The sequence below is a fragment of the Siphateles boraxobius genome, unplaced genomic scaffold, assembly GCF_051911475.1.
Source record: "Siphateles boraxobius isolate OS27281-9 unplaced genomic scaffold, OSU_SipBor_1 31, whole genome shotgun sequence".
NCBI lineage: Eukaryota > Metazoa > Chordata > Actinopteri > Cypriniformes > Leuciscidae > Siphateles > Siphateles boraxobius.
Window position 1 is genome coordinate 21739439 of NW_027508931.1, and position 11577 is coordinate 21751015.

An 11577-nucleotide genomic window follows, 5' to 3' on the forward strand; every position below is an offset into this window, starting at 1 on the left:
TTCGAAGTGTCAGCTTGCCGCGCCACTCCCCTCCTATGGACTGGATACGGGCGCCCTTTCTGCTCCAGTTGAGTTCCCTTTAACCGAACCCTGTTGAGGTCCTCCGCACACCTCCGACATCGGACATGGCAGAATGCCCGGTGTGAGGCCTACCCCTCGTAAGCTTTGTGGAACCTGTGTTAAGCTGGGTTCATATGTTGCAATCCCTACGGTGATCCCATATTTGTATTCTTCCATGGTACGACTCCATGCGGCAAGCACGTGTCTTCCCTTGGCAGAGTCTGCTCTACCGTCACTGTCCGGTTGAGTCTCCCCCTGTCATAGGCTGGAGCCACCCCAGTGAAATCCCATATGTTGTACTGCCCGGTCACCCGCCCAGTTCATATGTGTATTCTCCACATTACCCCCCTTTGGGTAGGATGTGGCTTCCGCAGCGTCCCTTCCTTCCTTGTACAGGGAACGCTTTCCCAGTGGGCCTGTAGGAACAGAAGTGACTTCCCTGGCCTAAGCCCTGTCCCTTCTCCGCCTTAAATTGCGGGGGGATCAGGAGGCTTTTGACTAGGCACTGGAAGATGACAGCTTTAGTGGTGTGTTCAATGGTTGATCCCCATTCAGTCGACGTCGACTACGTCTGACGTTCTCGACTAAAAGGGAACGTCCTGGTTGCGTATGCAACCCACCGTCCCCTGAAGGACAGAACGGAGGACGTAGTCCCCTTGCCACTACAGCTGGACCACCGCTTACTCCGAGTTACGCTCGGCTCCTCAGCGAAAAGCAACTAGTGCGTGCATCCACTTCCGTATGTATACCCACGCCGCGGGGGGCGGAGTATGTGATGTAAATCCCGCACGCCAATTCCACTGACTCGTTCAATAGTACTCGAAGAGGATTGGCTCCCTAGCGTGATCCCCATTCAGTCGACGTCGACTACGTCCTCCGTTTCCTCCTTCAGTGAACGGTTGGTTGCATACGAAACCAGGACTTTTTTTCTTTTGTTAATCTGTTAAATATATTTTGTGTAGTCTTATTTAGGCCTATTTTATTCCTTTTATTTAGTTCTCCATTCACGTGCTGCAGGTGAGTAATGTGACGATGCTTAAATCCTCATGTTGTTGTTGTTATTTGCGCATGTAAAGCTAAATCCCTGGGGAAAAAACAAACATTTGTGGTATTTCTGATTTGTCACAGACATCCATCTATTGTACTTTAATTTTAAATGTGACATTCTAATCTAGTCGTTTAATGGTTAATGAGCGATTAATAAGCTTTGGTTGTCGGACTCGGTCAGGAAAATAATCTTAATGAACGAAATGCTCTCATTACAATTTTCCACCAAATTTACTATGCTGCACACAAGTTCACGCTAGCTCAAAAGCTTGCATACACGAGCTGAGACCTGACGTGAGATTTGATATAGCCAACGCTCACGTCCATATTGATAAAAGCCAAGATTTGTGTGGAAACGGCCATATGCCCAGGCTTCTGTTGTATGTTCGTTTCATAAATGAGGCCCATTTAACCTAAGATCTTAATATTGAAAGTAAAGTTACATCAGACCATCAGATTAGCTGAATTCCACTCCTACTTCGCCTATTTCCTCTTCTGCCCATTGAGGCCATTGGTTACATTCCAAATCATTCATCCATATTAATTATGTTTATAAAAGTGCATAGACTGTATCGGGTCATTTACATTTGGCAGTCGCAGTGGATTTCAATCTCTAGGATGCTTGTCTTTCTTTTTGCACTCCTGCTTTGTCATAAACCTTATACAAAGGCTGAAAACCTTCTTTGTCAAAATATGGGAGACCCTAAGTATGCACTGCTTTTCAAGGATGGAGATGTAACTATTGGAGGACTTTTTTCAATCCACAGTATAGAAATATTGCCTTCGTTTGATTTTATAGAAAAACCTCAGCTTCTATCATGCTCCAGGTTTGTTACATTGTAAACTATTTGATAAATATTATAGCAGATAAAGTTTTCAATATCAGTAGACTTTTAATGAAAATATATCGCAGATTATAAAATCATGTATCTTGCATTTATAACCACAAACTACCATAAAATCTGGAATATTATGGCAGTGTGAATTTGAGAGATTTCCGGATGACTCAAATCATGATCTTTGCCATTGAGGAAATAAACAGAAGTAAAAGTTTGCTCCCAAATGTTTCTATTGGTTACAAAATCTATGATAGCTGTGGTTCAAGACTATCTTCTATGAGTGCAACTATGGCACTGATGAATGGTCAGGAGTTTGCAGGAGGTGACAGATGCCACGGACAATCTCCTATACATGCTATTATAGGAGAAACTGAGTCATCTGCCACAGTGATTCTGTCCAGAACTACAGGACCATTTAAAATCCCAGTGGTAAGGAGCAAAAACATTAAATGCTTGACATAATTACCATACTGATGACTGTTTCAATGTTCCCTCTGGTTTTTTTCCTAGATAAGTCACTCAGCCACATGTGAATGTCTAAGCAATAGAAAAGATTACCCCTCATTCTTCAGGACTATTGCTAGTGATTACCACCAGAGCAGAGCTCTTGCATACATAGTCAAATACTTTGGCTGGTCTTGGGTGGGAGCTGTGAACAGTGACAATGATTATGGAAACAATGGAATGGCCATATTTCTTAAAACAGCCCAGGAAGTGGGGATTTGTGTGGAGTACTCTGTGAAATTTTATCGAACAGAGCCAGAAAAAATCCAGAAAGTTGTAGACACTATGAAAAGAAGCACCACAAAAGTAGTTGTTGCATTTCTTTCCCGTGTTGAGATGGTTAATCTACTTGAGCAACTAAGCATTCAGAACATTACAGGCCTCCAAGTAGTTGGCGTGGAAGCATGGACAACTGCAAAAAGTTTGATCACTCCAAACAGTTTTCGTGTTCTGGGAGGGTCACTGGGGTTTGCAGTGAGAAAAATCAATACTGAGGGGTTTTCAGATTATGTTATAAAAGCATTCTGGGACACAGCTTTTCCATGCTCACAGACTGGGGGCAATTCTCCTCAAGATAATTTAAATTGCAGCAGATATCAAGATCTACTTGCGCTGAAAAATTACAATGAAGATTTGCCTGAGCAAAGATATGCAAGCAATGTCTACAAAGCAGTTTATGCTGTTGCTCATTCACTACACAATCTACTGAAATGCAAAGAACAAGAAGGTTGTGAGAAAAATCTGACAATACAACCACAGCAGGTAAAAAAACAGAAACAAGAAGAGAGATTTGGCGTGAAAAGGGGTAATCCTATTTCTATTTAAAAATTTGTTAAAACACCAAAATGTTCATGTATATTTATTAGGTGGTTGAAGCTCTGAAAAAGGTAAATTTCTCCTTAAAGTATGGAGATCATGTGTGGTTTGACAGCACTGGTGCTACAGTAGCCCAATATGAAGTTGTGAACTGGCAGCAGGACACAGATGGATCAATCCAATTTAAACCAGTGGGATACTACGATGCATCATTGCACCCTGACCAGCGCTTTGTGGTTAACACTAAAAACATAATCTGGGCAGGAGGACAGCTGGAGGTAAATAGTAACATGTTGGATTGAAAGAAGCTAATGTGGCATGGTTAAAAAAAATCAAGGGCTGTACTTAGAGGAAAGGGAAAATAACTTCATGACATTAACTGGCATTGAAACCGTATGTACAATGTACTTTTTCATGCAGAAGCCAAGGTCTGTGTGCAGTGAGAGCTGTCCTCAAGGCACTAGGAAGGCTGCACAGAAAGGACGCCCTGTCTGCTGTTATGACTGTATTCCATGTGCAGAAGGAGAAATCAGTAATAAGAGAGGTAATCTTCAGCCCATCTCACACTTTCAAAGAAAATTAGTTAGTTGCTATTTTTATGTTCTTCTTCTACTCTTCAGGATGCAGTTTATTATCAAAGGAGTTCATATATAAAACAATTTTCTTCTTATCTCTAACTATAGTAAACACAACTTCCTTTCCAGATTCAAATAACTGCAAGCAGTGTCCAGGGGAATTCTGGTCTAATGCTGAGAAAAATAAATGTGTGTTAAAGACTGTAGAGTTTATGTCATTCACAGAAGTTATGGGTATAGTGCTAGTCTTTTTCTCACTGTCTGGAGTAGGATTAACTGTGCTTGTGGCCATCCTGTTTTACAGCAAGAAGGACACCCCCATAGTAAAAGCCAACAATTCAGAGCTGAGCTTCCTGCTACTCTTCTCATTGACTCTGTGTTTCCTCTGTTCACTTACTTTCATTGGTCGGCCCACTGAGTGGTCCTGTATGTTGCGTCACACAGCGTTTGGGATCACCTTTGTCCTCTGTATCTCCTGTGTTCTGGGTAAAACAATAGTGGTGTTAATGGCATTCAAGGCTACACTTCCAGGAAGTCATGTCATGAAATGGTTTGGGCCTTCACAACAACAACTCAGTGTTCTTGCCTTTACACTTATACAGGTTCTTATCTGTGTAATTTGGCTAACTTTATCTCCTCCATTTCCCTACAAAAATATGAACTATTATAAGGAAAAAATAATTATTGAGTGCAGTCTTGGTTCTACTCTTGGTTTCTCTGCTGTACTGGGTTATATTGGCCTTCTGGCTGTCCTGTGTTTTATTCTGGCTTTTCTGGCACGCAAGCTGCCTGATAACTTCAATGAAGCCAAGTTCATTACATTCAGTATGATCATATTCTGTGCTGTATGGATCACATTTATTCCAGCTTATGTCAGTTCTCCTGGAAAATTAACTGTAGCTGTGGAGATATTTGCCATTTTAGCCTCAAGCTTTGGCTTACTGTTATGTATATTTCTACCAAAATGTTATATAATTATGTTCAAGCCTGAAGAAAATACAAAGCAACATGTGATGGGAAAGATTACACATAAGTCTTAATAAAAAAATAAGCTTATGAAATATAAGCTTATGATAACATATGAAAAACTGTTCATGAGAGGGCCACCAGTGGAAGGCTGGAGTTTCAGTATCGGTTCAGTAATAGACCATAACCGATTATAATACTGACGCTTCTCTGACGTCATTTGTCACGTACGTGCTTTGTCGTGGTAGCATACAATGGCAGAGGGAGGCGAGATGCGAGTAATTAAAAATATTATGGTACCTTCTCCCGCCCACAATCATTCATGTTTTGTCCCGCAAAAAAATAAAAAATTTTTTTCTGTAGCCTACCTCCATGCTTTCAAGTTGCGTTCAGGAAATCAACACATATGTCTGTGACTGGCTACATTGTTCAACGCTGCAAAGAGAAACTCTGAATCATTTCTATTTTGTTTTAGTTGTTCTTGTTGTTTTTGTGCAACAGATGGATAACAATTTATTAGTTTTTAGATGTTTTATTCATAGATATTTCTATTTTGCGGGAGTCCCGCCAATCATTTTACTCTCCCGCAACCCGCACATACACAAGTTCATCACCGCCTGTGCCCGCACGCGGCCATCAAAACTAGTAATGCGCCGCACTCTGTTGCGTTGGATCCCGTGGGTGCAGGTCTCTACTTTAAAACTACTTTAAAAGCCGACATCTGGGCACATTTCGGCTTGTATGAACAACCTGGTAAGCACGACCTGGAGAATACACACGCTGTGTGTAAATCATGTCACGCACAAATAAAATACGCAGGGGGTAAAGTAAAATTGAAAATTGAGGATGCAGTGCATTGTCAATGCATCATCAATACATTGTGATATTGAATGGAACTGAATCGATGACATGACAATCGTAATCGAACTGAACCGTGAAACCAGTGAAGGTTCACACCCCTAATATTATAGGTTTCTTCAAGCTTCTTGGAGACGTTGCCACAGTTCTTTTGGATTTAGTCTGTCTTAGTTTTTTTTTTTCTGTTTCTTCATGTAATCCCAGATGTACTCGATGGTGGTGAGATCAGATCTCCATGTGGAGCATATAGGCTGTTGTCAGACTCCTTGTGTATACAATATTCTTACTAAAAACCTCCACCCTATTTTGAAAATACAAAAAAAGAAAGAAATGTCCATGGATTAATCTCTGCTTGGATTCTGTTACTGGAAGCATCTGAGCCATACTAACTGCATAAAACACAGAAGATGCACAGCCCGTCACATTTTGTCTGTGATTTGGTTCTTTATCTGTGTTGAGTCCATATGCCCTTGGTTGCTATTATTAGTTGATTGATCAGTCCAACCTGTGCCTTGTCTCACCCCTCTTTATATTCTGTATATTGTGTTTGTTCTCATCAATGTAAGGTGTGGTTTTATGTGATCCTGTGTCTTCCCAGGTGGTTGTTGAGGAGGTTCCCCCCTTCTATGTAAAGCACTTTGAGTGCCGAGAAAAGCGCTATATAAATGTAAAAATTTAATGAATTCCCAGACCCTGGACTTTTATTTTCATTTAATAAACTCATCCATCAGAGTTAAATCACTACAGGCCTACATTGTTAACCTCAATCATAATGAAATGTTTTGAGAAAATGGTCAAAAACATTATGCTTCCATATGTTACTCCATTTCTAGTTCCCTTTGCAGGGAACTCGAGCTGCGTCAAGCTGTGGGAACGCCTCTGTGTGTGTGCGTCATGAAGCACGTATGGAATCAGTCCAATGGAGAGACGGAACGTCATAGGCGGGTGACGTCATCGTCCAGGAAACTATAAAGCACCCCCAAAACACAAGCGCGACAGCTTCTATGCCTTCAGTAAGCGCTATATGTGGATCTGTCTCAAGTGTTTTTGTCTGTCACTAAGCAGGAGTTTCTATATTTCAAAAAACTATATATATATATTATATTGAGAGACAATGGCGAGCGAACAACAATTTAAGAAGTGTGTTCCTCCCTGCTCGCGCTATTTAACGGGCGGGGATACACACAGCTTATTGTTTGTTGCTCTCGAGGGGGCTGATTGTGAGCATTGCGAGCGTTTGCCTCTTAGAACACTCCGCTCCCGCCGATCACTCTTTGAGGAAAGTGGTTCGGTTCGCGATCCCCGCGGATCGGGTCCCGCTTATGCCGAGGCTGACCGGCGACGTCATTCGTGGGGATCGCAGATGGATCTAACAGCGGGGCTTGAGACGGGCTTTGCCCTATCTCAGCCCTTACCTGTTAGATCCAGTGCCTCAGTCTCGGGTTCGGAAGCATGCTCTGCGGTTTCTTCCCCCCGAACTGAGGCCCCAGTACTGCAACTATCCAGTTCTGAGGATCTGGATGTTGTTAGTCTGGATGGGGATTCGGTCTCGATGTGGGCGCGACTTTCCCCGACCCGCATCGCTTCGATTCTTTCAGCTATGAAACAAGTAAAGCTAGGCCAGCTACTCACTGTAAAACAGTTTCAGAGACTGTTGGGTCTGATGGCAGCAGCGTCCAACGTTATACCTTGCGGCCTGTTGTACATGAGACCACTGCAGTGGTGGCTCCGGACCAAGGGATTCTCCCCGAGGGGAAATCCCCTCCGCACGATCAAAGTCACGCGGCGCTGCCTTTGTGCTCTGGTCATGTGGAAAGAAACCTGGTTCCTATCCAAAGGGCCTGTGTTGGGGGCTATTTGTCGTCGCTTCCCTCACAGGGTGGGGGGCGGTCATGAGTGGTCGTCCAGCCCAAGGTCTGTGGCAGGACCATCATCTATCATGGCATATAAATTGTCTAGAGATGTTGGCGGTGTTCCAAGCTTTGAAACACTTCCTAGCAGACCTCAGAGGTCATCATGTGGTAGTTCAGTCAGACAACATGTCGGTGGTCTCGTATATAAATCATCAGGGGGGCCTGCGGTCGTTCCACTTTACAAGCTGGCCCGTCAGATCCTCCTGTGGTCCCAGGGGAAGTTACGGTCTCTGAGAGCTATGAATCTTCCTGGTTATTTGAATGTGGTAGCAGACTCCCTGTCGAGGCAGGGGCCGAGGCCGGGGGAATGGAGGCTCCACCCCGAGGTGGTGGAGCTCCTTTGGTTGAGTTTCGGTCGCGCCGAGGTGGACCTATTCGCTTCCAAGGAGACAACGCACTGTCATCTGTGGCTCTCCATCAGTCAGCCAGCCCCTCTGGGGTTGGATGCTCTGGTACAGCCGTGGCCGAGGTCACGTCTGTATGCTTTTCCCCCGGTTGCTCTGCTACCAGGAGTTCTGGAGAGGGTTCGCCGGGACGGGGTCAGCCTACTTCTAGTAGCCCCGTTCTGGCCGGCCCGAGTATGGTTCGCGGACCTAATATCTCTTCTGGACGGCTCTCCCTTGGAGATTCCGATCAGGAGGGATCTACTCTCTCAGGAGGGCGGTACGATATTTCACCCCCGCCCAGAGTTGTGGAAACTGTGGGCTTGGCCTCTGAGGGGGCCCAGCTCATAGAATCTGGTCTCTCAACTGAGGTTGTTGAGACCATCCTTCACTCCAGAGCTCCGTCCACGAGGAAGTTATATGCCCTGAAGTGGAAACTTTTCACTTCTTGGTGTGCAGAACACCGGCAGGACCCAGTTAACGGCCCAGTGGGTGCAGTGCTGGAGTTTCTGCAGGAGCGTTTCTCTGCAGGGTTATCCCCCTCCACACTAAAGGTGTATGTGGCGGCACTAGCTGCTTACCATGTCCCTTTCAGTGGAGTTTCTCTTGGGAGACACCCACTTATAACTCACTTCCTCCGTGGCACTTTGAGGCTGAGGCCTGCAGTTCGTATGAGGGTGCCGACTTGGGATTTGGCCATTGTACTAGAGGGCCTTTCTTTGGCCCCCTTTGAACCTATTGAGGAAGTTTCTGAGAAATTTCTCCACGTATAAAACTCTTTTTCTGCTTGCAATCTCCTCACTTAAGCGAATCGGAGATTTGCAGGCTCTGTCGGTTGCACCCTCGTGCCTGGAGTTTTCGCCTGGTATGGTTAAGGCTTTTCTATACCCTAGACCAGGTTATGTCCCTAAGGTCCCTACTAATGCTGTTAGACCTACAGTGCTGCAGGCTTTCTATCCTCCTCCTTTTGTGTCATCAGATCAGGAGAAACTTAATCTTCTCTGCCCGGTTAGGGTGTTAGACGCTTACGTCCACAGAGCTGCCCTGTGGAGGAAATCAGAACAGTTATTTGTGTGCTTTGGGCCACCCAGGAAAGGGTGTCCCGCGTCTAAACAGAGAATGAGCAAGTGGGTGGTTGAGGCCATCTCACTTGCTTATGGGTCGGCTGGTCAGCCTTCACCTTTGGCTGCACGAGCCCACTCTACTAGGAGTATGGCTGCTTCTAAGGCATTGTTGTCAGGAGTATCGCTAAGTGATGTTTGTGATGCGGCTGGGTGGTCCTCACGGCATACATTTGTTAAGTTCTATGAACTGGACTTAAGTTCCACTCCTGGGGCGCAGGTGCTCTCGTCCTCTGTGCGCTAGTTCCCACATGACGGTCATTTGCTCCTATGGCGACGTGGGTATTGGCGTTCCCACAGCTTGACGCAGCTCGAGTTCCCTTGAAAGGGAACATCTCGGTTACGTATGTAACCCTAGTTCCCTGATAGGGAACGAGACGCTGCGTCGTTCTGCCATACTCCCAGCATGCCCGTTAGCGCTTCCTTCAGGAGCTGTCGCGCTTGTGTTTTGGGGGTGCTTTATAGTTTCCTGGTCGATGACGTCACCCGCCTATGACGTTCCGTCCCTCCATTGGACTGATTCCATACGTTCTTCATGACGCACACACGCAGAGGCGTTCCCACAGCTTGACGCAGCGTCTCGTTCCCTATCAGGCAACTAGGGTTACCGAGACGATTTTCTCTACACTGTAAAAAATTATTCCGTAAAAAAATATATAATGTACTGTGTAGCAAATTAGCTCTAAAGAAATATTAATAATCAAACGTAACTTATAATGGATTATGAATATTTGGATCAGTTAATAGAATGAACTTAATGTAGTAAAATTTATATTACAATCAAATCAACCTGTTCGTCCTGTGAACAATGTTAATTGTTTATTAATTCTAAGAAATTTTAATTTCCGGGGAAGGGAAATGTCCTTCTTACTTTACAGTACTACTAAGAGACTGTAGTCAAAATCTAAATCGTAAAAAACTTTGTTGCAAGCAGAGAATCAGAACGTCTCGGTTACGTATGTAACCCTAGTTCCCTGATAGGGAACGAGACGCTGCGTCAAACGCTGCGGGAACGCCCCTGCGTTGTGCGTCATGAAGCACGTATGGAATCAGCCCAATGGAGAGATGAAACGTCATAGGCGGGTGACGTCATCGACCAGGAAACTATAAAGCACCCCAAAAACACAAGCGCATTAGCTTCTGATAGGCTTGAAGGAAGCGCTAACGGGAGTGCCGGGAGTATGGCGGAGCGACGCAGCGTCTCGTTCCCTATCAGGGAACTAGGGTTACATACGTAACCGAGACGTTCCCTTTCAAGGGAACTTCGAGCTGCGTCAAACGCTGCGGGAACGCGAATACCCACGTCGCCATAGGACCAAATGACCGTCATGTGAGACTAGCGCACAGAGGACGAGAGCACCTGTGCCCCAGGGGTAGAGCTTAAGTCTAGGTCATAGAACTTAATAAAAGTATGCGGTGAAGACCATCCAGCCGCATCACAAACATCACTCAGGGAAACCCCCGACAAAAGAGCTTTAGAAGCAGCCATACTCCTGGTAGAGTGAGCTCGGACAACCAAAGGTGAAGGCTGGCCATCCGACTCATAAGCAAGTGAGATAGCCTCAACCACCCACTTGCTCATTCTCTGTTTAGACGCCGGACACCCTTTCCTGGGTGGCCCGAAACATACAAAAAGTTGTTCTGATTTCCTCCACAGGGCAGCTCTGTGGACATAAGCGTCTAATGCCCTAACAGGGCAGAGTGAATTAAGTTTCTCCTGGTCCGATGACATAAATGGAGGAGGACAGAAAGCCTGCAGAACCGTAGGTCTAACAATATTAGTAGGAACCTTAGGAACGTAACCTGGTCTAGGATGCAGAAAAGCTTTAACCATGCCAGGTGCAAATTCCAGGCACGAGGGTGAAACCGACAGAGCCTGCAAATCTCCGATTCTTTTTAGTGAAGAGATAGCAAGCAAAAAGATAGTCTTAAAAGTGAGAAACTTCTCGGGAACTTCTTCGATAGGTTCAAAAGGAGCTAGGGAAAGACCTTCTAATACAATGGCCAGATCCCAAGTCGGCACCCTCGTACGAACTGCTGGCCTCAGCCTCAAAGTGCCACGGAGGAAACGAGTTATAAGCGGGTGTCTCCCAAGAGAAACTCCACTGAAAGGGACGTGGTAAGCAGCTAGTGCCGCCACATACACCTTTAGTGTGGAGGGGGATAACCCTGTGGAGAAGCGCTCCTGCAGGAATTCCAGCACTGCACCCACTGGGCAGTTAACTGGGTCCTGCAGGTGTTCTCCACACCAAGAAGTGAAAAGTTTCCACTTCAAGGCATAAAGCTTCCTCGTGGATGGAGCTCTGGAGTTAAGAATGGTCTCAACAACCTCGGTTGAGAGACCGGAGTCTATGAGCTGGGCCCCCTCAGAGGCCAAGCCCACAGTTTCCACAATTCTGGGCGGGGGTGAAGTATCGTGCCCCCCGCCTGGGAGAGTAGATCCCTCCTGACCGGGAGCTCCAAAGGAGAACCGTCCAGGAGAGAAATCAGGTCCG

At 45.5% G+C, this 11577-nt stretch overlaps 1 protein-coding gene across 1 annotated transcript; it reads left to right on the forward strand.

Annotated features, from left to right (window-relative positions):
• Window positions 1-1725: 1725 nt before the first annotated feature.
• On the forward strand, window positions 1726-4881 carry LOC143697150 (extracellular calcium-sensing receptor-like). The gene is made up of 6 exons (XM_077194065.1): window positions 1726-1934; window positions 2087-2375; window positions 2457-3212; window positions 3317-3544; window positions 3687-3810; window positions 3971-4881. The coding sequence occupies exons 1-6, from the start codon at window positions 1726-1728 to the stop codon at window positions 4879-4881; spliced, it is 2517 nt and encodes an 838-aa protein (XP_077050180.1).
• Window positions 4882-11577: the final 6696 nt, after the last annotated feature.